The following is a 25,751-nucleotide window of genomic DNA, read 5'->3' on the forward strand; positions in this document are numbered from 1 at the left end:
CCCCCCTCTCTCATAGGAAGAGCACCAGGGGCCCGTTGGGTCTGGATCTGCATGTGATCTGGGAAGAGCTGACAGATTCCTTCAAAGAAATCAGGTCAATGGATGTCGCTTGGCATCATCCTGGAGCCTGGTGGCCTTGTAAAATGTCCAAAAATGAGTGAGGCAACAGATGTCGTGTCAGTCAGTGGGACTCGGGTGTGTAGAATGTCTCAAAACGTCAGTTGTGGTACCCACATAGAACTACCTGATACATTAGTGCCCTAGTTCAAAAGGAGAGCCCTGCACCCCCACTCCAGGTCTACTGAATGAGTCTCCTACTATGAGGTCTAGACAGCTGAATTTTGTTGTCATATGCAGATAGACTTTGAGAAGTACTTCCTCTGTGGGTGAGCTGAACCAATTAAAATAGGCTCATGGGATGAGGTCAAGTTTATCTTACTTATCTGGGCTGCCTGGAGACTCCGAGCCAAATGAACTCAACCACAGCCAAGCAGCTTCATGAGGAAACCTGCTTGGGAGCCCCACTGTTACTCCTCACACCCCTCCCTTGGATCTTCTATTCCTCTAGCCGTCTTTGACCTCGCCCTGTGAGCCACCTAGAGCCCTTCAGGGACAGGGTGGGATAAAACCATCAATAAGCCTAAGGAGAGATTCTTCAGCCCCAGACTTCTTTGCTTGGTGCACACCATGAAATCCCTTTCGTCTTCACAGCTAATCTAAGCTTGGAGGACATTTACTGACCCTGCACCGCAGCTGTGAGGCTCAGAAAGATGAGATAGTTTGCCAGGAAGGTGCTGGATCCAGTTCTCAGACCAGAGAATCTTATGTATTCCCCATCTCTCCTTGGGTGAGATAGGCAGAAATGACCCTGAGCTTTGCATGTAGGATCAGCCTGACCAGCAAAATCTCAGTCATAGAGACTATGACTGCCCTCAGAGTTTTGCCATAACCAGCACATTATTTTTTTTTACTGAGATTTTGTTATCAATCATATATCTCCAAAATTTTGAAGATGCTCTGATAAACACATGAATAAAATATTAGTCCTCTGTGTGTAGGGGGGGTTGTCTTAGCTCCTGTTTGTGTATATTTATAGGGGAAGGGTGTGAGGGCTCAGCAACAGCGAGGCACTCTCTCTAAATTGTTCTATGTCAATTTCATATCACCGTAGCTAGCTGTTCAGTACCCTCTGGTAATTGGTTGGGGGCATTTCAGACTTTATTGCAGACAGATACACATGCACAACCAAGTTGTCACATATTTAAATATTTGTTGTAACAATCAAATTCAGGGAACTGCAGAAAGTCCCTCCTCCCGTGTCAGTTGTGAAATACACACACACATACACACACAACACACACACACACACACACACACACACACACACGCACACTATACAACACAACCAATATGCAATGAAACCTACTTTGTTCACTTAAGAATAATCTTGTATACAAAGCCAGTTTCACTTGAAGCCTAGGAAGCAAAGTTCAGGGAGGCCACTGAGCTACCTTACTATGACTGATGTCTCCACCCTCAGCCCGAAGCGAGGGATTGCAGCTGGGCTGCAGGAGGGAGGAAGTTTGCATTTGGGAAGCTCCGCAGTTCTCACCCAAGTTTCCCGTTTTCCCCCCTAGGCTGGCTGACACTTCGAAGAAAGCTACGCCGGAAATCTTCACCGCCCGAAACCTGACCGGGTCCAGCCTCAGCCCTAGGAACTTCCCAGGCGGCTGGGACCCAGGCCTGGGACAGGAATGAAGAAGCGACCGACCGGGGATGTCCTCGCCGAAGCGCCCTCTGTCGGCAGCTTTGAGAGTGGCCCACATGGGTCTGTGAAGTAGAAGGGCAAGAACTGGTGTTTCTGGGTGAAGACAGGGAAGGGAGTTAACATCATGTACACCATTGCACAGCTCTTTGCAATTTTAAATCCCGCAAAAGGAGAAATTTCTCAGGATTCCTAGGACCATAGATATGTGATTAATGAAATGATATAGTCTGGGTATCCAAAAGGATGACTTTTGAGTATGGGATTGGTCATCTGAAAGCTTGTCTGTGGCTAGTTCAGCTCCTGTTATCATGGGTCCATGAGTGACAGCATAGGAGATATGTCAATACACAGTGAATCTTATTAGTCGTCCACCTCCCCTGGGCTGCCTCTAGACAGAGACAACAGAGGTGTGTCTGTGTGTGTGCATGGATGGTCATAGCTTCTGAACCCAGATGTTAATAGGGAAAGCTGGCGCAGACACAATAGACTCTTTGCTGGTCATCTCATCTGCCTTGACTTCAGAATTGAAGAGTGTTCCTTAAGTCATTTGACTGTGGCATGAACCATGAATTCAGTTGGGGACATGACCTTCCTTTTTCTCCAGTCTGTGGAATCCTGGGGAGGGAGGTTGGCCATTTGCCGCTTCTATTCACCTTGGACATGATGTAAACAGAAATTAGCATCTGTCTCCTTCCTTTTTCCACACCCCGAAATCATTTCCTCTTACCTGGGATTTCGATGTCTATATTCCTTCTGTGTGATGGATGCACGCAGAGAGACAAGGAGGGGGGAGGAACTTCTTAAAATTCCCCAAAATGTTTTGACACTAGTTTTCAATGTTGCAATTGGGACTAGTCAGTTTCTAGTTTGGGTTTCCATCAGAAAGTTCTGTAGGAGTAGAGTATATAAGCTCTAGGAACAACAGCAACAGCAGAAGGACCAGTCAGTGGTCGAGGCACACCAGACCGGGCAGCCTGTAGCGAAGCAAGGTGAGTACTTTCCTGTTCCCTACCACTAATTCCCTGAGCCTAAAGGCTGTCCAGGTATAGACTCCAGAGTGGGATCGGGGGTCTGGAAGTATCCCTGATGGCTTATCTGCTGGTGAGAACTAGGTACTTTGGGGACAGAGGTTTCAAATGTTCATTTAAAAGTCAGCTAATTACAATATGATGGTGCATACCCGTGATCCCCAAATTTGGGAGCTGGGGGGCAGAATGGACAAATTTGGGGGTTTAAAGCCAGCTTCAGCTACATGATAAGTTTGAGACACTGTCTAAAAAAAAAAGAATGAGCTATTAATAATGTGTATCAACCCTGTAAACAGATGGGTATCTGATAGGTTTGCTTTGTCTATATAGACACATATACACATGTGCGTGTGTTCTTAAGTACTAATGCTTGTCTTTTAAAGAATGTAGTCAAATTCTGTTCTTGCCTTACTAGTGAAAACTTTTTAAAAAGCCTTTCCTGCACCCCTTAAAGTTACTGAATGCCATATTTGCTTCCTTCCCTGTGATGGGCTATAGAGTCAGCTGTGATAGTCAAATTGGATGGCTGGGTTCTGTGGTTCTTTCGGGTTTTTAACTAATTTGGCCACCTCTGCAAAACTGTAAAGCCTTAGTCGTGTTCAAAACTCCTTCCTAAAGGGTTCTAAAATCTGTGAGAAAGGGGACAAAAGATCATCTTCACAGGCTGGTTTCTTCTGCTTGCCCAGGTAAATAAAGTCAGGAGCACTGGAGAGATCAGGTTGATGTCATGTTTTTGCACAGTGACTACTAAGCCTCAGCTGGCAGTTCAATTTGTTCAAGCAGTGTTTCAAGATGAGGTTAGGTTGTCTCCAAGGTTCATTCTGCTCAGATCTAAAATGCTATGAGTATTGCACCAATAATCCATGGACTCCCTCTAGGGTATAAGACAAGACAAACGTGAATTCTGCCATCAGACCTCAGTATGGGGGGCATATGCATTAAAGACGTAACCAAATTATTGCTATTGCAGTAAGTGCTGGAGGAGGAGAAGAGCAGGTATTTGGGGTCCTGGTTTCATTTGGGGATCAAGCTGGCACTTTCTATGAGTTGTTTCATGAACTCCTATCCTGACAGAGTTCCTATTTAACAGTCTAGGAGTATGAGGTTTGACAAAGTCAATACAACTTGTCAGGGTCTCATAACTAACAAGGGGCAGAGCAAGGTCTGCCTGGCTCTGGAACCACGGTCCTTTGCCCATGCCCCTCATGCCATCTGTACTGTGTATTGTTATTTCTGAGCATTTTTACTTTTAAATACTATTCCTCTATTTGTATTAAAAAAATAACAGAATGAAACTTGCAAAAGGGATGTCCACTCAGAGGTCCTGTTCCTAGGAGCATTTGCATACTCTAGGGAGCTGGACCTCTCTAACCCAGGGTTCCTGTGTCCTTTGTGCAAGAATTTCAGGAGTTTAGAACACTAATGAAATCATATTAAACGAACAAACAAACAAAAACTACTGAATCATCAAAACTTGTCATGTCGAAGAATTGTGGAGTGAGAGAGACACAGCTCCCCAGTATCTGAGGCTTAGCCCGAAAGCCAAAGCTTGGCCACATCCTGCACCCTTTCTGCTTGTGTGGCTTTGATTAAGAGGCGACCCACCACCATTTCCACCCTCTGCTGGCATTCTATGATCTAAGATGTAGGTGATGCTGAAACGAAGATTATTCCCTGGACCATTGCCAGGGCTCCCTTCAACCTGAAATATGGTTCACGTGTGATGCTCAAACGCACCTGAGGCCCACAGAAGAAATGCTTGGCACGTAGCCAAAGGGGAAAGTCCCTGCATTGAGAGCAAAAGAGATCACCAGGAGGGGCCAGGCATCTCTGCCTTTTTCCCTTCCCAGAGTGATGCCATCTGGGCTTTACAGTCATGTATAATTGCACCACCTTCCCTGGGCAGCTCTCTCCAGCCTGGCAGATTTTTTAATTTTAAACCTTCTGTATACAAAACAGAAAGAATTTCAAAATTTCCCTTAGTTCTTTTGCTAGTGCAGGGTAACCCGCCATCAGTTGCCTGTTCTACCATGTCATCTCGTTGCACACCTCCCAGCCCTTTAAGACCACATAAATCTTTACTATGTCCTTTTAGAGGTGAAGAGAGTAGGGCTCAGGGGAACAAGACCAACACCACACAGCTACTGAGCAGTAGGGCCAGAATCCAAGCCCATGTCTGCTTGACTCCAAGCTGACGAATGAATCAACCAGTGCCTGTTTCAGCTAGTCCTTGGCTGTATGATAACTTGGACCTGGACAAGGCCTGGTGTCTAGTCCTGTCTCTGTCCTTGGTGATATCTGTAAGGAAAGAGAGGACATAGCAAGGTCCACAAAGGTTAGCAGCAGTTCTGACAAAGGCATGATTTCGAACCAGTGCGTTCGAAATCATTTTTAAGGTATTTGCCTGGAATATTTAAGCCTTGATTCATATGGACTAGACCTGTGGTCTCTCAAATCTTGTCCCTGCCAGATGGCAGCATCCTCCAAGATAGAAGGGAATTAATTAGTCACTAATCACCTCGACCACATTTATGAGTGTGGAATAAACTTCACAGTCGAAAGAATTCTGCTAACCCTGGGTGTTAATCTAGACTGGGTTACAATATAAAACGGTGGCTGATTTATGTACTTCAGTATTCCATGGTGGGTCAGTCAATGTGTTATTGTCTTCTGCCAAAGAATACCTTGATTTGTAGGAGTTCTGGACCCTAAACACCGGCTAACACGTCTGCCTTATAATGTGTTCCATGGACCAGAGGCATCAGCTTCTGGCACCTTCAAGACAGGTTAAATCAGACACTCTGCGATGAGACTCAGCAGTCTTAGGAAGTCTGGGTTATACCATATACTCAAGCTTATGAAATGCTGAGTTTTGTTATGAGGATGAGAGCTAGCTTAGAATTCAGAATAATTTCTGCCTAGGTTTAAAATACCTAAGCCACTACAGGTTCTTGCAAGAACTTGAAAGTTTACCCCTGCATTACTTTTCCCAACCTAACCTGGTCCTTTAGCCTAGGGCATCCCTGTGCTTTCTGCACAATGGGCAGTGATACCACTGCTCAGTGAGAGGGGAGGCAGGGTGCACACTGTCTGAGTAAATATGTGCAGCACAGCAGTGTTGGTCCTAGAAAGCAGTGTGTAGGTGAAAACTGTTCCCACTCTGTTCAATGCTCTCTGGGGGTTATATTAATATTACAATCAGAACTAAGTAAGTAAGTGCAGAATGTGAATCCAGGAAGCCATGTTCCATCTCTAAGCTCATGTTTCTGAGCCTTAAACAGATAAGATAATGAGCCAGGTGTGATGGCACTTACCTTTAATCCCAGAACTCAGGAAGCAGAGGCAGGTGGATCTCTGTGGGTTTGAGGCCAGCCTGGTCTACAGAGTGAGTTCCAGGACAGCCAGGGCTGAGATTCTGTCTCAAAAAAAGGAGGGCGAGAAGTGTAGTATCAGCAAGACAAATACAGCAGGTAAAATGTCTCACTACACAAGCCTGATGACCTGAGTTTGAGCCCTGAACCCATAATGGAAGGAAAGAGCCAACTCCCAAAAATTGTCCTCTGACCTTCACACATATCAACGTGCGTGTGCGCGTTCTCTAAATAAATAAATAAATAAATAAATAAATAAATAAATAAATAAATAAATAGTATCAGATAGCTGGGACCTAGGATTCTCTCAGCTCCAGGTAGCCTATGATTCTCCATTTGGAGATGTTTTTACCCAAAACTAGAATGGACCTCCTATAATCCTGGTAGCTGACAGTGTGGAAGAGAAGGGGGAATGTCAATATTTAGAAGGCAGAGAAAGTGTGGTTTGGTTAATTGGACAACAGTTGACATTCTCTGTCCTGTTTTCCTGTCTTTTCTTTTCCTTTCCTCCTCCTCTTCCTCCTGCCTCTCCACACAGATGTATCATCAGAAGCTGACCATCTCCTGGTTTGCCGTGGTTCTGCTGGCATCTCCACTTATGGCCATATGGGAGCTGGAGAAAGATGGTAAGCAATCTTTCCTTGTTTTCTATGGAGCTCCGGGATCTAAGCCTGAGCTCAAGGCAGCTGCTGGGAAAAGACACTGAAGTGGACAGCCACACATGGTGTCTCCTCGGGGAAGATGCAGGGTTATCCTCTCTTCTTCCATCTCCGGGGTCTCTGCCTTGTTTGGTTTTCATGTTGGATGACAGGAAAAGAGCTTCAGGTAGACTGTGGCAGCAAAGGGGATATGATCTGTGCCTGTAATGCTGTAATACTAAAATGACTCTTCCAAACAACTGAAATTCCCTAGTAGAGAATGTAAGAAGTAGCAGTATTGTCTTCTGCCCTCTGCTGTTCCTCCACACTACGTTGTCCTCACAGTGGGCACTGTGGTGGTTTTCCTCTCACCACTTTGGGATTGACGTTCTGATTGACTTGGGTTCAAATCATGGTTCTGCCAGGTATTGATTCTGAAACCTTGACTTGGATAACCTCATGGCCTCAGTGTTCTTAGTTGGGTGTCAATATTGACACTGACCACATGGACTATTGAATACGTTAATGAATACAGAAGACAACATATGATAAAATGGACAAAAATATTGGCAAGCCCTAATGTTTAAAATAAAGTCTCTGGACTTTTCATTATCCCAATGGCAACAAGATTATTAGTATATTGTTGGCATAGCAAGGAGCTCTCTCTGTCCTTGTACTATCTCACGCTTAGCAAATGTCCATCAACTCAGTCCTCAGATGTACCTAAAAGAATCTCAAATATTTCATGAAATCCAACATAATAATGTTGGTAATTTCTGCTTTTATAGCTATACTGTCTCAGTTAAGGTTTCTACTGCTGTGAAGAGACACCATGACCACAGCAACTCTTACAAAGGAAAACATTTAATTGGGGTGGCTCACTTACAGTACAGAGGTTCAGTCCATTATCATTATGGTGGGACATGGTGGTGTGCAGGTAGACATGGCACTGGAGAAGTAGCTGAGAGTCCTACATCTTGATCTACAGGCAACAAGTGAACTGTCTACCACACTGAGTGTAGCTTAAGCAAAGGAGACCTCAAAGCCCACTTCCACAGTGATACACTTCCTCCAACAAGGCCACACCTACTCCAACAAAGTCACACCTACTCCAACAAAGTCATACCTCCTAGTAGTGCCACTCCCTTTGAGGACCATTGGCTTTCAAACCACCACATATACTATAGTAATATTAAATATTTATTGAACATAGAACCTCATTTAATTTCACAACACTATATAAAGTGGGAGTATTCCATTGTACAGATTTTGAAAACCGAGGCTCAAGAGATCAAGTAACTTGCCCACAAAGGGTAGAACAGGACTTGACCTCAGTTCAGAGCCTGTGTATTTAGGTGCTAGAAGATTCTACAAAGAGAGCAAGAAGCAACTGTTTCCTGTGCCCATAAAGAGGAAAGGGACATAAATTAAAATGAAAAGATTTCTTAGCTGATGATTAGAAATAATATTTTGAGAACCCAAACAGTACAATACCAAAATTGGCACCTAAAAAACATTGAGGTCAGTGTTTTCATTCTGAAGAGTCACAGGAGCTAGAAAACGACTTAGCAGGTAAGGAAGGGTGCTTGCTGCCAAGTCTGATGACCTGGACTTGATCACATGATAGGAGAGGACCAATTGCTTCAAACTGCCCTCTGATCTCCAGACATGAGCTGTGGCATATGTACATACACACACACACACACACACACACACACACACACACACACACACACACACGGAAGAATTAAATGCTATTTTAAAAATAATAATTTCAAGAAGTCTGGCCACCCACCCCAATCGAATTTTGGATCCTTTCCCAAGTAAAGCTGTTACCACAGCCAGCTCTACGACCTAGGGATTTTCAGAGTGTTTGGGAAGGAACTGAGGCCCGGCCAGGGTTAGCTCCTTCATTAACATGGTAAACCACAGAAGTTTCAGAAAATCAATGTGAGAAGCACAGAGAAGGCTTGTGATGGAGTCACAGTGATGGCCTGTAGCCCAGCGGACAACTAAGTGCTGCCTCCAATATCCCCAGGATATCTTTTCCTGCCCTTGGGGCAAGGTCTTCTGGGGTTTCTGAGTCCAGGTTCTAACAGGAAAATAACCTGCAGAGCTGTTCACTTGCCGGTAGGACAAAGAGAACCGGGAGGAAGCCAAAGGTTCCTGTGGTTTGGTGTCAGCCCAAGCTAATGATTTCCAAAGAGTTTGGCCTCCAGTGGTTTCTACCTCTTATCTTTGCTTCCCATTCAGCAACTACAAATCCCACTGATGTAAAGTGAGAGCTCTGCATTTCACAATGCCTTCTCTTTGAATGCCAGTCACAAAGCCACCATTCACAGGGCACTTGAGGGAGCTGTCTTAAGCTTGCATGCCAATTAGTTTATCTGTCACCTTCTAAAGAAAGCCCTGTTTTATTTTCATGTTTCAAATAATGACATCAGATCCAGGCGTGGTGGTTCATGCCGGTAATCCCTGAACTTGGTAGGTCAAGGCAAGAAGACTGCCCTGAGTTTGAGGCCAGCCTGAGCTACAAAGTGAAATTCTCTAAAGATGATGACAGTAAGCTTAAAGGAGCTCCTTGTCCCTTCCCACACCCAAGGCTTTCTTAAGGCCTTTGGCTGGTTCTGGTCCATAGCTGTGCCATTCCAAAACCCCAGCTCTTCATCACTATGTCTCCCACACTTAATCAGACATCAAGACAATCCAGAAGACTTACCAAATGGGCCACTGGGACCACCCCAACATTTCTGACTCAGCAACCGGGAACACACATTGTGGATGAGTTTCCTGCTGATGCTGATGACGGAGGTTGGAAGACCCGCCAGGCTTTGAGAACCACTGCATTAAGTTATTCTTTCGATTAATAATTGATATGTGGGTAACCAGATGAATGAAGCTTTGATGGGACATTCTCCAGAATACCTTATGGAGCTATTCCTGGGGGCTCAGTTAGAAACTGGCATTAGAAATCCATTGCCTAGCACAGGACTAAAGATCTGAACTGCAGTACTTGTCACACTTCACACTTGATGGGACCTTGCTTAGCTCCTTGGCATCAGTACCTTCCTTCAAAAAAATGAGGAAACTCTCATCTACTTATTCATACTCATGTAAATTAGCTTTTTTTTTAAAAAAAAAAAAAAGGGGGGGGCAGCTAATGACAATCTCCATTGATGAGGTTCATGCAGAAGGGACTAAAACCTTAAACCTTCCTGGGTAATTTTTAAGAGTTTTTCAGTGCATTTGCCTGGCTCTTTGGTCTGTGGATGATGATGATGATGATGATGATGATGATGATGAGGAGGAGGAGGAGGAGGAGGAGGAGGAGGCTAGCACAGAGCTATGCTGCAGTTTCTGTGCTGAGGTCTGCGTTTTTATCCATTTCCCAGCCAAATCTACACGCATAGACACTATTGTTCCTGCCATTTTGCAGGGACTCTGAGGCTCCTGGTGGTTCAGTCTCTTCCTCAAAATCCCCTTTCCAATTAGAGGAGACAGAATTTCCTGCTCTGTCTTCCTCCAGACCTATGCTTGAAGCTGCTGTGTCACTCTGCTCAGCACGACACCGGGCCATATTCCCTGTGAACTGTAACTGGAAGTTTATTCCCACACCCAACCCCCATCTCCATTTCCACATCTCTAACAACGAATCTTGTACCGTTTGCATCTTTCTTGTTTCAAGGTTTTCCCTACGTGCCTGCTAATCAGAGATTAATTGTTATAGGCCGACTGCCAGTTAATGACTTGGTGGCAGCTATAAAATCGTTTCTCTGTTCTGTGACCTTGAGTCTAGACAGGGCTCCATGCCCTCAGGCCATCTCAGCAAGCATTTGCAAAACTCTTGTGAGCAATGATGTGCCCAGGCAGTGGGGCTGCCAAGACAGTAAACGAAACCTAGTTCCAGAGTTCATGAAGCTCACCATCCAGGTCTTCACTGCTGGTCCTCTCCAGTTTATGTTGTAGAGGTGGACTGGTCCCCTGGTGCCCCTGGAGAAAGAGTGGTCCTCACCTGTGACACTCCTGAAGAAGATGATATCACCTGGACCTCAGACCAGAGCAGTGAAGTTGTCGGCTCTGGAAAAACCCTGACCATCCAAGTCAAAGAGTTTTTGGATGCTGGCCAGTACACCTGCCACAAAGGAGGCGAGACCCTGAGCCACTCACTTCTGCTGCTTCACAAGAGGGAAGATGGAATTTGGTCCACTGATATCTTAAAGGACCAAAAAGGTAATTCCATTTTCTGGGATAGTATCTTTTCTTCTACTTCTCCTTTAAAAAAAAATAGTAGTGTGTGTGTGTGTGTGTGTGTGTGTGTGTGTGTGTGTGTGTACAGGTGTGTACAGGTGTATATGTGTGTGGAGGCCAAAGGACAACCTTGGGTATTATCCTCAGAAATGTTTCTCATCTCCTTTGAGACAAGAACTCTCATTGGCCCATAGCTCACCAATAAGCTGGACTGGCTGACCAGTGACCCCCAGATATCTTCCTGTCTCTGTCTCCCCAGCTCTGAGAATACAAGTACACGACATCACTCCTGGCATGTTTCCCTAACTAGGGACTGAACTCGGCTCCTTGTGCTTGTAGGACAATTTTATCAACTTCACTATCTTTGGAGCCCATTTGTCCCTCCCAAGAAATAGAAACATTAAAATTTTGAAAAGGCAGGACGTATTTAGTGCAGTTAATGATTAAATGTAAGCCCTGGAATCTCCATTTTCCTTGGCTTTCCTGGAATTCTTGGGCTATTGGCCATTCATATCTAGTATTGAGAGAGTTTAGTTGTCTTTCTGAATGCATGTTCTCAAGTTTTCTTTGAATAACATCGATGTTATTGGATATCTGTTGAAAGTTAGCCAACGTGTCCAGTTAATAACTCAGTACTGGGGTGAGAACTTGGAAAAATTAATATTTCTGTCTAATGGGTATAAAGTAAGTATGTGTGGTACATCACACTCTACAGAAAGAGCATCCTATCCAGATATTACCAATCTGTGCTGAAATACATGCCAACACAGCAGCCTCTTCCAAGGAAGCTGATGGAAGAATACCATGTGTGGCACATAGTTTAGTGGTAAAGTGCTTGCCCAGCATATGCAAGGCCCTAGGTTCGATCCTCAATACCACAGGAGGGAAAAAGACTGCATCTAGCTGGGTAAGGTGGTTGATACCTATTGTCAGCACTACAGAGAGTTCTAGATCCTTCTATACTGTCAGCCTAAGCTACATGAGACCTTGTCTCAAAAATCCCCACCTTTGTACCATTTAGTGGCTTATGATTCATCCACAATAAAAAATAAATAAATAAAACACCCTAGCCTTCCTTTACTAAAAGAAAACTCCTAAATATTGAGGTTTTTTTTTTTCCTTTTCTAACACAGATCCCAAAAATAAGACCTTCCTGAAATGCGAGGCAGCAAATTACTCCGGACGGTTCACCTGCTGGTGGCTGACAACAGTCAGCACGGACTTGAAGTTCAAACTCAAGAGTAGCAGTAGGTAAGGAAGCTGCTCTGGTTTCTCAACATTTTCCTAGACCTATTTCACAAAGAAAATAATTAGAAACTGTCGGTGGATTATCAGGAAATGGTACGGGGATAGCAAAGTCGAACCTATATTTTTTTTCACCTTCCCTCTGCTTGCCCAAGGAAGTAACATGGAGCTTTAAGCTGGCCCTCTGAGAACAGTTCTCTGGTGAGTGTGAATTCACTCTTCCAAATTGCCTGGCAGCGCTTCATTAAGGCTCACAGCACCATGGGGAGAAATTAAAAAGAACTCATAGCTACAAATAACTTGCCAAAACTCTACTGTGCGCCAAAAACAGAAACAAGTGCTCTAAGGCCTCACTCTTGGAAACCCTGACGCAGATTTCAGAACCCTCTGAGGCCTTCTGAAATTTTCCTAGAGCCTTTTCAACTTCTTTCTGCCCTACCAACACCACTGTTCTCAAGTTCAGTTTGTCCAACACACTTGGGCTTTCCTTCAGGAACCATTTCCCAGGGCTGCAGAGCTGGTGTGTCAGGCTGCTCTGGAGCTGTCTTCAGTTCTCAGCTAACTCCCTGAGCCACGTGGAGGGCAGTGGGATAAACACCCTGGCTCTACTACTATTTAAATAAGTAAACTGGGGACTCAGTTTCCCATCTTTAGCATGAATTTGCTGACTTAAAACATAACTAGGGAAAATCATGGTTTGGAGTGAAATCAGTGTCCTTGCTGCTCATATGAGAATGAGAATTTTCTGAGCTGGTAACGGTGGCTCCTAAGCAGACGCCATGTACATTGCACGATGCCTACCTATAGTAACATGCCAGACCTCTATGTGCTTAAAAAAAAATTAGACACACATAATAAATTTTCTTGCTAGAGAAATTCTTGCACATGTTCATGAAGTCACTGTTGCATGGATAAGGGACACTGAGATATTTTTTCATAATTAGCAAAGGAATACTCAAATAGAGCATTAATGTGCATTTATTGAAAAGAATAACCCAACTCATATGTTCTGCTTAGAGAATTCCCCACAATACTTTCAGAGAGGAAAAAAGATGGTTACAAAATCATATATATATAATTTTCTTGTTTTTTTAAAGTCATGCTAATATGAAGATAAAAATACATATGTGCATATATATGTGTATATGATTATCTTGAATATTCTTTGGAAAACTCTAGAAAGCTGTAAATAATATCTATATTTGGGACTCAGCTTTGAATTCAAATGGGGATGACAGAGATACATATATTTTCTTTATAAACATCTTTGTCATGTTCTTTATAATTTGTGCCTACTGATCTTATGAATGATACAGAGAAAATTTAAATTTTCAATAAAGGGTTTTAAGCAGGTTGTCTTTCATTAAAGCATTTCCAGATTCTTTTAGGCCAGAGATTTAAGTATGAGTCTCTTACAACTAGGCTTCCTCTGCTGGAAAGGGGTGGGGTTTTTTTTAAGCCCAGAGGATAAATTTAAACCAGCTACGTGGACTGTTCTCAGACAGCCTCTGATCTATAACACAGAACAATTTCTGTCTTGGCCATCAGTTCCTCTGAGTCCCGAGCAGTGACATGTGGAGCAGCATCTCTGTCTGCAGAGAAGGTCACAGTGGACCAAAGGGACTATAAGAAGTACTCGGTGGCATGCCAGGAGGACATCACTTGCCCAACTGCCGAGGAGACCTTGCCCATTGAACTGGTGATGGAGGCCCAGCACAAGTATAAATACGAGAACTACAGCACCGGCTTCTTCATCCGGGACATCAGTGAGTTTTGTGTGGGAACACGTGCCTGGGAAGTAAAGACCCTTGGGAAGCAAAGGTGCTGTTTGCCACACGCTCACGAGCCCCTGGGGTATAGGATTTACCTGCAGTCTTTTTTCTCCTGCACCTCCTGGAAAGTGTGATATAGACATTCTGGTCTGCATTTTGCAGAGGAGGAAACTGAGAGATTTCCCCAGATCTCCAATCTCACAGCTGGCAGCCCAGATCCTGATCTCCCTCATGTAGCAGGCATCTTGTGACGTGTCTAATCAGCTACCCAGGTTGATGAATGATGAATTTGAGAGTCACTGGAGCAGATCATCCCATACGGAGAGCAGAATTTTCCTACCAATTGCAGTTTTCACAACTCATTTTTCTCTAGCATCCACATATATATGTGTAACTATAAATTCCCTTGGACATCTACTTCTAAATTGACAGAGCGTTTGGCCTCATTTCTTTTACCACATATTCATGGGATGATCATCCCAATAGAATGTGATAGGATCGGAGAATTTGATACAGAATTTGCAGAAAGTCTGTACTTGGTGGGTCTTGTTCACAGGGAATGGCCAGGGAGGTACCCTCTGAGGAGGTGGCATTGGGCAGAGACCTAAAGCAAAGATGTTGGTTGTATTATTATTACAATATTATTATTTGTAGTATTTAACAATACTAATGAAGGGTATTTGTGAAGGGTCTACCAAGAACAATATAGTCATTGTGTGGGATAGAGCTAGGCTTCCTAAACTGGAGTATACTCCAGAGATGTCTCCATCTAGAAGAAAGTGTCACTTGAAGATCATGATAGTCACTGTATCCTCAGACAGAGTCCAGTGGTGGCACCTAATGGATTACAAATCTTGAATCAGCTACATGCTTAGTGCAAAGTGGGGGATCAAGCCCAGAGAGGGTGTCCCTGAGGGCAGAGCCCAGATACTAGTCTTTATTAAGTAGAATGACTCACCCATCAGGGCCTGCCAGTCTGTGCAATGAAGAAAAGGTTCAAGGACATAGGATGCAGTCAATAACAGTGACTTCCTCACATGGGAGAAGCATCCTCAGCTGAGGTCCCTCACAGATTCTGCCCAGGTGCTCAGAGAAGTGAAGGAGCTATAGAGACTAGAAGGTGGAAGGACCAGTCATTCAAGATCAGAAGTCTAAACCCTGGCTCTAAAGCTCGAAAGGATAATAAAGGATGTTTGTCCTCTTCTGCAGTCAAACCGGACCCACCCAAGAACCTGCAGGTGAAGCCTTTGAAGAACTCTCAGGTGGAGGTATCCTGGGAGTACCCTGACTCCTGGAGCACTCCCCATTCCTACTTTTCCCTCAAGTTCTCTGTTGAAGTCCATGGCAAGAAAGGAAAGGTAAGGCAGGGGCGCAGGCGCAGTGTGTCCAAGTCGGATTTATGTAGCCCCTGTTGGGGACAATGTGAAGATCCTAACGACCAGGCGCTTGCTACAGGACTAGAACTGTACTAAGGGTTCTCTGTGGATATCACACACAACCCACACAAGGACCCAAAGGCAGCAAGTATTACTGTCACCTCTCCACAGAGGACAGTGACGTCCAGAGAGGCTCTGACCTGTCCAAGTTCACCCAGCTAGAGCAGCAACAGAACCAGGACACAGCATCAGTCAGCTGGAGGCAAAGGTTGTGACTCCAGTCACCCCACTTCCTCCAGGACAGTGGACCGTCCATCCTCAACCAAAATTGTTGATGAAATAGAGACCTGGGTTCCAGGAGCCTAAAATGATTGTTTCAACTGAATGCTAGAACATTTGGTGCTGTGTCTCACCCAATATGGATAATCCCTACTTGTATAATAAATATATGGTGCAATGATTTCACCAAGCAAGGTGCCCGCCCTCATACAGGCTAACATAGTGGCTTTCCAGCCCCCTGACCCTTAACACGGTGATCTCTTGCAAGGTTTTGGGAACAGTTTTACAGAGCCTTTAAAATCACAAATAAAGACTCTTTCCTACATATCATTTAGAATGTAGTAACAATTCAGTTTAAATCACTCTCTAAAAGCAGGAACAGAAAATGAGGTTATTTTGAAACAGGTTTTAACTGTTACCAAAATCTTGTTAAGTTTCAACCCTATGTATACATATTTAACATATATATCTTAACTAGGTAATGTTGAGCACTTTCTACCGGCTAGAAGCTTTCTTAGCATCTTTACCTAAATACTGTATTTACGTTCTGCAGTTCTTTGAGGCAGGCGTTAACTTGGGACCCATTCATAAATAAGGAGAGACACAGGGAGCCAAAGACATTTTCCTGAAGCACCACAGCTGTTTAGTGGCACTGCAGGATTTGAAGTCACATTTGTAAGCTGACAGGCACGGGAGAGGGTATCTCTGGATAGCCAGAGGACAGCTAAGGACGGTTGGTCTGAGTCCCACCATTATCAGCCTCATACTGGAGTCATTGCTCATGGGGCCTTAGGACAAGGCTACTATTCAGAGACAGAAAGTGGAGCAAGCCATTTCTGTTGGAGCTTACGAAATAGAAAAGTGAGGCCCGGGAGATGGATGAGTCAGTGAGGTGCTTCCTGCATGAAGACCTGGATTCTAACTCCCAGAAACTATGTAAAAGCTGAATGTAATGCCTATAGCCCCAGCATTGGGGCACGGTGGGAATAACACACACACACACACACACACACACACACAGAAAGAGACAGAGACAGAGACAGAGACAGAGAGACAGAGAGAGTCTGTGTTTACAGCTTCTGCCAGCAGGTGGTGCAAGGGTAGCATCTTAACACCACACTGTGTTTGTTTAAGGAGGTCTTGTTCTGTAGAAACATGCCAGCCTGCCTTGTTTTGTCTAAAGCCCTTATGCCTTCCTCTCCTTTGCAGAAAAATGAGTCCCTCATCGTAGACAAGCTCTCTGCCCAAGTCCGATGCTCCAAAGGTGCAGAGGTCCGGGTGCGAGCTCAGGATCACTACTACAATTCATCATGGAGTGAATGGACATCTGTGCGCTGCAGTTAGGTGAGAATCCTAGCCACACCTGCACATTCAGTAGTCCTGGTGGAGGACAACAATGGGGGGAGGGGCTTGTCAGGAACCGGGGTGGAGTTACTGGCATAGGGATACGAGAGTCAGAAACACGTCTGTCCACTACCAGATATTAATTTGATGTCTATGTTAGTTCAGGCACTGTCCTGGGCCCAGGGATACTGTAATAAAGAAAACAGGCATGGGCCCTACCCTTATATAGGGAAAGACAAGGAAAACCAGATGGGAAGAAAACCAGGAGTAGAATCAGGAGGACTTGGGAGTAGACAGAAGGTGGAACCTTGTCCTAGGGGTTCTGGGGACCACTAAACTGTTTTTAATAAGCGAATGGCCCCTTTAAAGAAAAATTTCTCAAGAGAGTCCCTAGCATGCGTGAGACCAGCTGAATTCTGAGCCCTGTAAGGAAGGGCTGGCCTTCTCACATGGAAACCCCAAGACCTCAATGGCTGGGGAGAATGTGTGCTGAGAAACAGGAGGATACACTTTGAGGCTACACTTCTGGCTAACACAGACTTACCCACATTCCTTTACAGGGTCCAATCCCAGGATGCAACCTTGGAAGAAAAAAAAATAAGTGGAAGACATTAGGAAAGAAAAGTTTAAACTCATGATGGAAGAGACCCCCAAAGCTATTTTCTACTTGGTTGGCTTTTTCCAGTTTTTTAGGTTCATACTGACACCTCTGCTATATTTCTACATTTAAATGTTAAATGCCCACTGAGAATGAGCTAATTCATGTATAGATATTTTAACACTGTACTTGGCCTGATGCTATTTAAATATTTAAGTAATTTATGTATTTATTAATTTATTTCTGTATTTAACATTTGTATACCAAGATGTATTGACTATTTCATGTTCTCATGGGCTGATCCACAGAGACCAGGCCCTGTTATGCGAAGTGTGAACTTGTTATCTTCTTCAACAACTTCTCAACCAAGGCTGCCCAGGTCCACTGGCTTTTGTGACAACCAATAAGAGCATGATACTCTGACACAAGCGGTGTTATATATTTGTGATCAGTAAAGACCTAGGGGGTATTTAGCGACATGGAGATGCTATGGAGGAAACACTGAAGAAATCAGTGCTGGTTCCAGCATCAATGCAGACTTCCTAGCAGTGGTATTGATGAGAAACCAGGGCCACCTGTGCTTCTATTAAACATCGGGTACCTACATTTAAAAGAATTTTTAAATCCACATTTGGGGATGTAGCTCAGATGGTGCTTGCCTAGCATTCACAAAGCCCTGGGTTTGGTCCCCAGCACTGTATAAACTAAGCAGGGTGGTGCATCCCTTAATCCCAGCACTAGGGAGATAGAGGCAGAAAAGTCAGAAGTTCAACATTATTGTCATCTACATAACAAGTTCAAGGCCAGCCAGGACTACATGATATACTATCTCAAGAAGACAGGAAGGAGAGAGGAGGTAGGGAGAGTGAGCTGGTTACCTCCAGAGGTGGAATAGAGACATGCTGGGTGTCTGGAAGCAAAGAAGCTCTTGGCATCTGAGAGGAGACAGAAGTGTAGTTGTGACTAAGGACACCAAATCCAGAGTGGCAGATCAGCCATGCAAACGGATGCACAGAAAACTGTGCAGAATCAGTCTCTTTAGCCTGAGTGAACCTAAGGTGCAGCTATGACCTGATGGGATCCATCGTGTCACGAAGGTACCGCTGCTGCATAATGACCATGCTTCTTGTGGTGACTGCCTTTGTTTATTTATTTATTTATGCCTTGTGAGACCAAACAAATAAAAGCTCTTCTTTGCAGTCATGGTTTTCTACTTTCTCAGCTGACTTAGGCGTTCCATTTCCAAGTCTATTTAAGTGCACCCCCCTCCCTCAGCCCCATGATCTAAGATCATCTCCTCCTTGAAGTGATTTCATTTCCAATTGTGCAGAGTCGCTCTTTCCTTTTATAGTATTTCCAGCATTGGTGCCTTGCTGAGCTCAGGGAAGGTCCCTGCAGGCTTCTCAGCGGGGACTCTACTAGGACACAAAATGGTACTGTGTCCTCTTTAGGGGTTTGCTGCTCCATCATCAATCCTGAAATAATACTCTGATTTCGCCTTGTCTTAGTTTCCTCTATATATTGCTGTGATAAACCACCACAACCAAAAACAATTCAGGGAGGAAAGGGTTTATTGTGAAGGGAAGTCAGGGTAGGCACTCAAGATAGGAACAGAAGCAGAGGCTGTGGAGGAGCACTGGTTACTGGCTTGCTCTTCCTGGCTTGCTCAGTTTGCTTTCTTATACAACTAACTGCCCAGGCACCTGTCCTTAGTAGTCTGGGCCCTCCACATCAACAGTCAATCAAGAAAATGTCCCCACAGGCTTGTGCTGTGGATGCTGTGAATGTGTTGCTCTGATTGATTGATAAATAAAATGCTGATTGGCCAGTAGCCAGGCGGGAAGTATAGGTGGGACACGCAGAGAAGAGAATTCTGGAAACAGGAAGCCTGAGTCAGGAGACGCTGCCAGCTACCGCCATGAGCAGCAACATGTAAGATACCGGTATGCCACTAGCCATGTGGCAAGATATAGATTTATAAAAATGGGTTAATTTTAGTTATAAGAACAGATAGCAAGAAGCCTGCCACGGTCATACAGTTTATAAGTAATATAAGTCTTTGTGTGTTTACTTGGGTCTGAGCAAGCGGGACTGGAGAAAACTCCAGCTACAGGCTTGCCAATGTGACCGAGACATTTTTTTTCCCTAATGAATTTATTTTATATCATGGCTACAGTTCCCCCTCCCTCCTCTCCTCCAAGTCTCCACCTCCCACCTCCACCCCCATTTCCACCCTCCAATCCACTCCTCCTCCATTTCTGTTTAGGAAAGAGCAGGTCTCCCATGAGTATCAACAAAACATGGCATATCAAGTTGCAGTAAGACTAAGCACCTCCCCATATATTAAAGCTGGGCAAGGTGACCCAGTATGAGGAGTAGGGTCCCAAAAGCCAGTAAAGGGTCGCAGACAGCCCCTGTTACCAACTGTTAGGAGTCTCACAAGAGGACCAAGCTACACAACTGTAACACATATGCAGAGTGCCTAGGTCAGTCCCATGTAGGCTCTCTGGTTGTCGGTTCAGTCTGTGTGAGCCCCTATGAGTTCAGGTTAGTTGAATCTGTGAGTTTTCTTGTGGTGTTCCCCTTGCCCCATATCCTCTCCAGCATGAGCTGTCACTTGTGTTTTTGATCTTAGCCATTGTGACAGGTGTAAGATGGATTCTCAGAGTTGTCTTGATTTGCATTTCCTTGGTGGCTTAGGATGTTGAACATCTTAGTGTTTTTTGGCCAGGGGTGTTTTCTTAGCTAAGGGTCCCTCTTCTCAGATGACTCTAGCAAGGTGGCAAAAAGACTAGCCAACTCATCCCTACACCATGAAATAAAACTCTACATGAGATGAATGAGCCTTGACCACCTCATCTCCCCATGCCATCCATTCAGCTCCAGTGTTTACTGAGGATCTGTACCATGTTTGGATGTGCGTTAGCCGTTAGTGCTTGAGGTTTCCAATGAATCTCATGCTGTTTTCCCTTAGAGTGTCCATTTCCCGCATTACTTACAAAACAAGGCCGAACATGGTTAATCCTATTGAGTACTGAGATGCTCACTGTGTATGATGTCCCAGGATCTCAACAGACTAAAGAGGAAAGAGAGGTCAGCTTTGTTTAAATCACGGGCAGGGCCTATCAAGTTGTCCTAGTGGGTGCTATGGGAAGAGTAAGCGGTGAATTCGTGGAGAATGGATATCAACTCCCTGCTATTTTGGAAACCCAGCTGTGCACATCCAGGCTTCTTTGCAATGGTAGGGTGATTTTGGTAGAGTTATTTGCTTAGAGTCCTGGTTGTGTTTTCTAGAAGGGCGGGAGGGAGTTTCTGCCATCCTATTCAAGGAAGCACAACATCCTGTTATGAGCCCACACTTGACAGCAGGGGACGGCTTCTAACACCTGTTGATCTTCCCACGAGGTCTTTTATCTAGTGATACCAAAACATCTAGTAGGAACTAAATGAACAATGATAGGAAAAGAATAATCACATTTTATAAGCACAGAGACCTAGGGATGTTTCCCCAAAATTCCAGCAAGCTTCAGGCAGGCTTGGCTCTTCTGGCCCTCACCACACAGTTGCTTTTCTGACACGACCTCTTAACATTTGCTTGATTTCAGTGCACACAATGAAGAGTCTCTCTAATTGAAATCTATTTTCCAGGACAGAGCTTCATAAAAGTCAAGTCACTGGATGTAGTGATGGTGCTGAGCATGCAGTGTGGGTGCCAACCACCAGGCCCTGGTCCTGCTCAAAGCTCTAAGACTTGCTATGACCACCCTGCTGAGGTCAAGGTGTGGACCTTGAAGGGTTCTGTGTGCTGACAAAACATTAGCATCATCACCACAAGACCATGAGCCCTCTGAGGTTAGAGTTCATTCTTGAGGTACAAAAAATGCAGACACCCAGGACTGTGGTACTGATAGAGCACAAGGCACAGAAGGTCACCACTGAGCACCAGAAGCCGAAGTTTGGGAATTAGATAGAGAACAGGAGCTGCAAGTAGATGGGTCGCAGCAGGAAGCAAGAGAGAAGAGTAATGGTAGGCTCACCTGACCAGGAAGAGCAGACTTGGGTACGACTGAACAAGCACTATGCCTACAAGAGAGGATGAAAACCTTCATACCCAAGGGCAACATGGAGGCCTGTATAGAAGCATTAGGCTCCTGGAAGAACCACAACTGGACCATCACTAGAGAGGGGCAGGTGGTCAGGTCATAATGCAGAAGCTCTTAGGTACCCAGAGTCTTGTGCAGGTAATTATAATGGCACAGAGGTCAAATATGCAACAGCTGTATCACTTCTGCAATGAAACATCTCACAGCACTCCTCTCCATCCTCCAGCTCTTCTATACTCTCCACTCTCTTTTTCAGGATGCTCACTGAGCCTTGGGGGGCTTGATACAGATGTCCCATATAGAGCTAAGCATTCAACAATCATTTATTCTCGGCACTTTGACCAGTTGTGAATCTCTGCATTAACTACTGCCCAGTGCAGATGCTTCCCTGTCTGGGGCTGAGAGCAACACTAATTGAAGAGTATCACCATAAATATTTAAAAGGCAGTTTGACAGAATGTCCATTTAGCAAAACAATAGTGGTAGGTATGGCCATGACTTCCCAAATCACTGCCTTCTGACCAGGCTTATAGTACCAGGCATGGAGTCCTCTTACAGAGCAGGCCTCAAGTTCAATCAGAAAGTGATTGTTGGTTGCCACCATAATGTTCATGCCACTGTTACACCGGTGGGCACAGCTTACAAGGCAGGATGAGGATGGTATTGCAGCATTCAGGGTTCTCCACTGGGTAATACCACTGATGAGTTTTCTCTCTCAGAGGCCTGCATGGTACCTTCCAGACTGAGAACTGGCCAACAGGAAGTTTTCAGGTCAGTTCCAGCTTCATTTCTCTATGCCCCACCATTAGAGTGGTCTGCTTTTATGAATGAAGTTTTACTGGGGCCCTCCCACTCCTTAAATCAAGCTACTAAAAAAATCTATTAACGATCTGAGCAAAAGATCTCAAAACTTGTAATCAAAAGGCCAGGCCCTAAGTCAGACCTGTTGTATGACTTTGAGCAGGTCATCAGTCATGACCTGTTGGCTGTCCAAACAATACTCACTCCCAGATTTCTTCTTCTCTGATGCTTTTCTTTAGTTCTAAAGGTTAGAAAGATAAGCAAACACTTTTCTAGGTACTCTTCCTGCTCAGAAAAGCCAAGGAGGTCAGTTCTGGCCAACAAGAAGTAAGAAAATTCCACTGGAGAAATGCCGAGACACCTAGGTTTTCCTGATGAAGGATGGAGCCGTTAGTATCGTTGTTTCTCTCCTTCCCTTCTTGAGCAGATAAAACTCGAGACACTGCAGAGGACCTCTAGTACTTGGGATGAAAGCCATCAGGTACATTTTGTTCAGTTGGGTTATGGACTCTAGTGCAACATCAGACAGTCAAACAAACTTCTAATAAAGAGCTACCCTAGAATTTAGGCGTGTCTCAGTCTGTTTTCTGTTGTCGTAACAAAATGCCTCAGACCAGATGACTTATGAAGAATAGAGATCTATTCAGCTCATGGATTTGAAACTGTAAAGTCCAAGGGCACGATGCCAGTATCCACTGAGGGGTGTGCTATGTAATTTCATGCTGGAGGTCATCAGATGTTAAGATGATACAAGCTCAGGCCTTTCTTTATCTTCTCATAAAACCACTAATGCTACCATGGAGCCCAACCTTCATAGCTTCATCTAATCCTAATTATCTCCCAAATGGGAGATTCTCACCTTCAAATACCATTAACATATGAACTTGGGTATTAAGTTTTTAAGACATAAACTTGATGGTTGGGGGGGGTGCTGGGGCAAGGTCTCAAGTAGCTCAGGATATCCTCAGATTTACTTCCTATGTAATCAAAGACGTCTTTGAAACTTCTGATTCTTCTGCTTCCACCTCCTAAAGGCTGGAATTGCAAGTCTGACTGAACCACACATTCAGGCTTATTTATTATTTATTTATTTGTTTGTTTGTTTGTTTGTTTATTTTACATCCCAGCCATAGTTTCCCCTCCTTTCTCTCCTCCCAGTCCCCCTTACCCTCCTCTGTCCCCACCTTCAAATTCACTCCTCTTCCATTTCTTTTCAGGAAAAGACAAGACTCTCATGAGTATCAACAAAACATGGCATATCAAGTTGTAGTAAGACTAAGCACCTCTCTGTGTATTAAGGCTGGGCAAGGGGATCCAGTATGGGGAGGATGGTCCCAAAAGCCACAAAAGAGTTAGAAACAGCCCCTGCTCTCACTGTTAGGGGTCCCACAAGAAGATCAAACTACACAACTGTAACATACATACAGAGTGCCTAGGTCAGTCCCACACAGACTGCCTGGTTGTTGGTTCAGTCTCTGTGAGCCCCTGTGAGGCCAGATTAGCAATAGGGGATAGACAGCCTGGACAAGCTATCTCCTGTGACCAGGCAAGAGTTTGAGTGGAGGGATTGGGACACCAACCCAGCCACATAACCTTCGACCTACAGTCTGCCTATGGGATGTAAGAGTGGCCTAGAGACAGAGGGAATGGCCAACCAAAGACTGAGAAAGCCCACCCCTGACACTGCCTGGAGCACCAGACCCACAGGCTGGATGACCCAGAGACCTAGGATAGAACCAAACATGACTGCTGAAAAAAAATGGCAATGTAACCATGCCTAACAATATTCTGCTATACTCATAGATTAGTGCCCAGCCCAATTGTCATCAGAGAGGCTTCATCCAGCAGCTGATGGAAACACATGCAGACCCACAGCCAAATATTAGGTGGAGCTCAGGTAATTCTGCAAAAGAGGGGGAAAGAAAGGATTGTAGGAACAAGAAGGGGTCAAGGACAGCATGAGAAAACCCACACATTCAGTTTTGTGTGATACAGTTCTAGCTGAGGGCTCTCAGGCTGAGCAAGCACGCTACCAACTGAGCTACACCCTAACTCAACACATGAAATTCGGGGTACACATTCATAGCACACGATATAGCAAGATCCATATTTGTTTCTTTTCTGTTGTGCTGAAATATAGAAAATGTGTTTTTTATCACATTAGCCATTTTAGGCATACAGTTCACTGGCATTAGTACATTTGCAGTGTGTGCAATTGTCTCCACCGTCCATCTCCCAAACTGTTTTCTCTTCCTACAGTGAAAGTCTGTACCCATTAAAGCAGAAATCTCTTATACTTGCCTTTAAAACAGAAAATGAATAAAACAAAAATGGAAGAATAATAGCATCCTCCCATCCAGGCATGGTGGTGTCTTCCTGTCATATCAGCGCTTGGAAGGTGGGGTCAAAAAGATTAGTTCAAGGATAGCCTTGACTAACTGTAAGTTTGAGGGCAGCTGAGGCTACATGAGACACTGTCTCAAAAAAAATACCCTAAACATCTAGAACCCCACTTATGCGAGGCTGCCAGCCAACTCAGCTGATGGGTTCAGAACAGTATAGAAAAGAATCTAGAGCTTGCCATCAGGAAGCCTGGCAAAGAACTGGAACAGTCCATTCCAACAATGCTGTATGGCACCCTTGTTGGGGACTCCTTGAACACTGTACTTGTCAGGGTTCTCTGGAGGAAAAGAACTAATGGAGTGACCATATATGACAAAGGGGATGTATTGGTTTGTCTTATACACTATGGGCTGGACAGGCCAGTGGTGGCTATTTTCACACAAAAGAAGCTGAGAATGTGGTATCTGCTCAGATCGTGAGGCTGGATGTCTCAGCAATCCCAGCCTGGTACAGAAGGCCTGGAGGATTCCTGGTGAGTCATGGGTCTTCAGTGCATGTTGGAAAGTTGAAGAAGTTGAGTTCCAGTATCAGCAAAGGATAGTAGCAGCAGCAGTGAAAGAATAGATAGATGTTCTCAACCAGCCAGGCAAGGACCAGAGTCAGGCAGGCAAAGGCAGCCCTGCTTTTCCCCAAAGCCTCTTTGTATCTGGGCCAATGCCAAAAAGTGCCACCCACTCTGGAGGAGGGCTCTCCTTCTTCACTTAATTTTTCTAGAAAATACTCTCACAGTATACACCCACCAAGAGGCATGTTTCTTAAGGTTGATACCAGATCAAG

The 25,751-nt window shown here is 44.6% G+C and overlaps 1 protein-coding gene across 1 annotated transcript; it reads left to right on the forward strand.

Moving 5' to 3' along the window:
• Positions 1-6,705: 6,705 nt before the first annotated feature.
• Positions 6,706-17,069, forward strand: Il12b (interleukin 12B). Its single transcript, XM_059269283.1, has 6 exons — positions 6,706-6,793; positions 10,760-11,035; positions 12,187-12,304; positions 13,847-14,064; positions 15,280-15,428; positions 16,935-17,069. Exons 1-6 carry the CDS (start codon positions 6,706-6,708, stop codon positions 17,067-17,069), a joined length of 984 nt encoding a protein of 327 aa, XP_059125266.1.
• Positions 17,070-25,751: the final 8,682 nt, after the last annotated feature.

Source organism: Peromyscus eremicus, chromosome 8a, assembly GCF_949786415.1.
Source record: "Peromyscus eremicus chromosome 8a, PerEre_H2_v1, whole genome shotgun sequence".
Lineage (NCBI taxonomy): Eukaryota > Metazoa > Chordata > Mammalia > Rodentia > Cricetidae > Peromyscus > Peromyscus eremicus.

Bases quoted from the DNA above. Each gene is read 5' to 3' on its own strand.
- Il12b (XM_059269283.1), top strand. From the start codon at position 6,706: ATGTATCATCAGAAGCTGACCATCTCCTGGTTTGCCGTGGTTCTGCTG. The intron at 12,305-13,846 runs GTAAGGAAGCTG...CTTGGCCATCAG, and splicing joins AAACTCAAGAGTAGCAGTAG to TTCCTCTGAGTCCCGAGCAG. The intron at 14,065-15,279 runs GTGAGTTTTGTG...CCTCTTCTGCAG, and splicing joins CTTCTTCATCCGGGACATCA to TCAAACCGGACCCACCCAAG.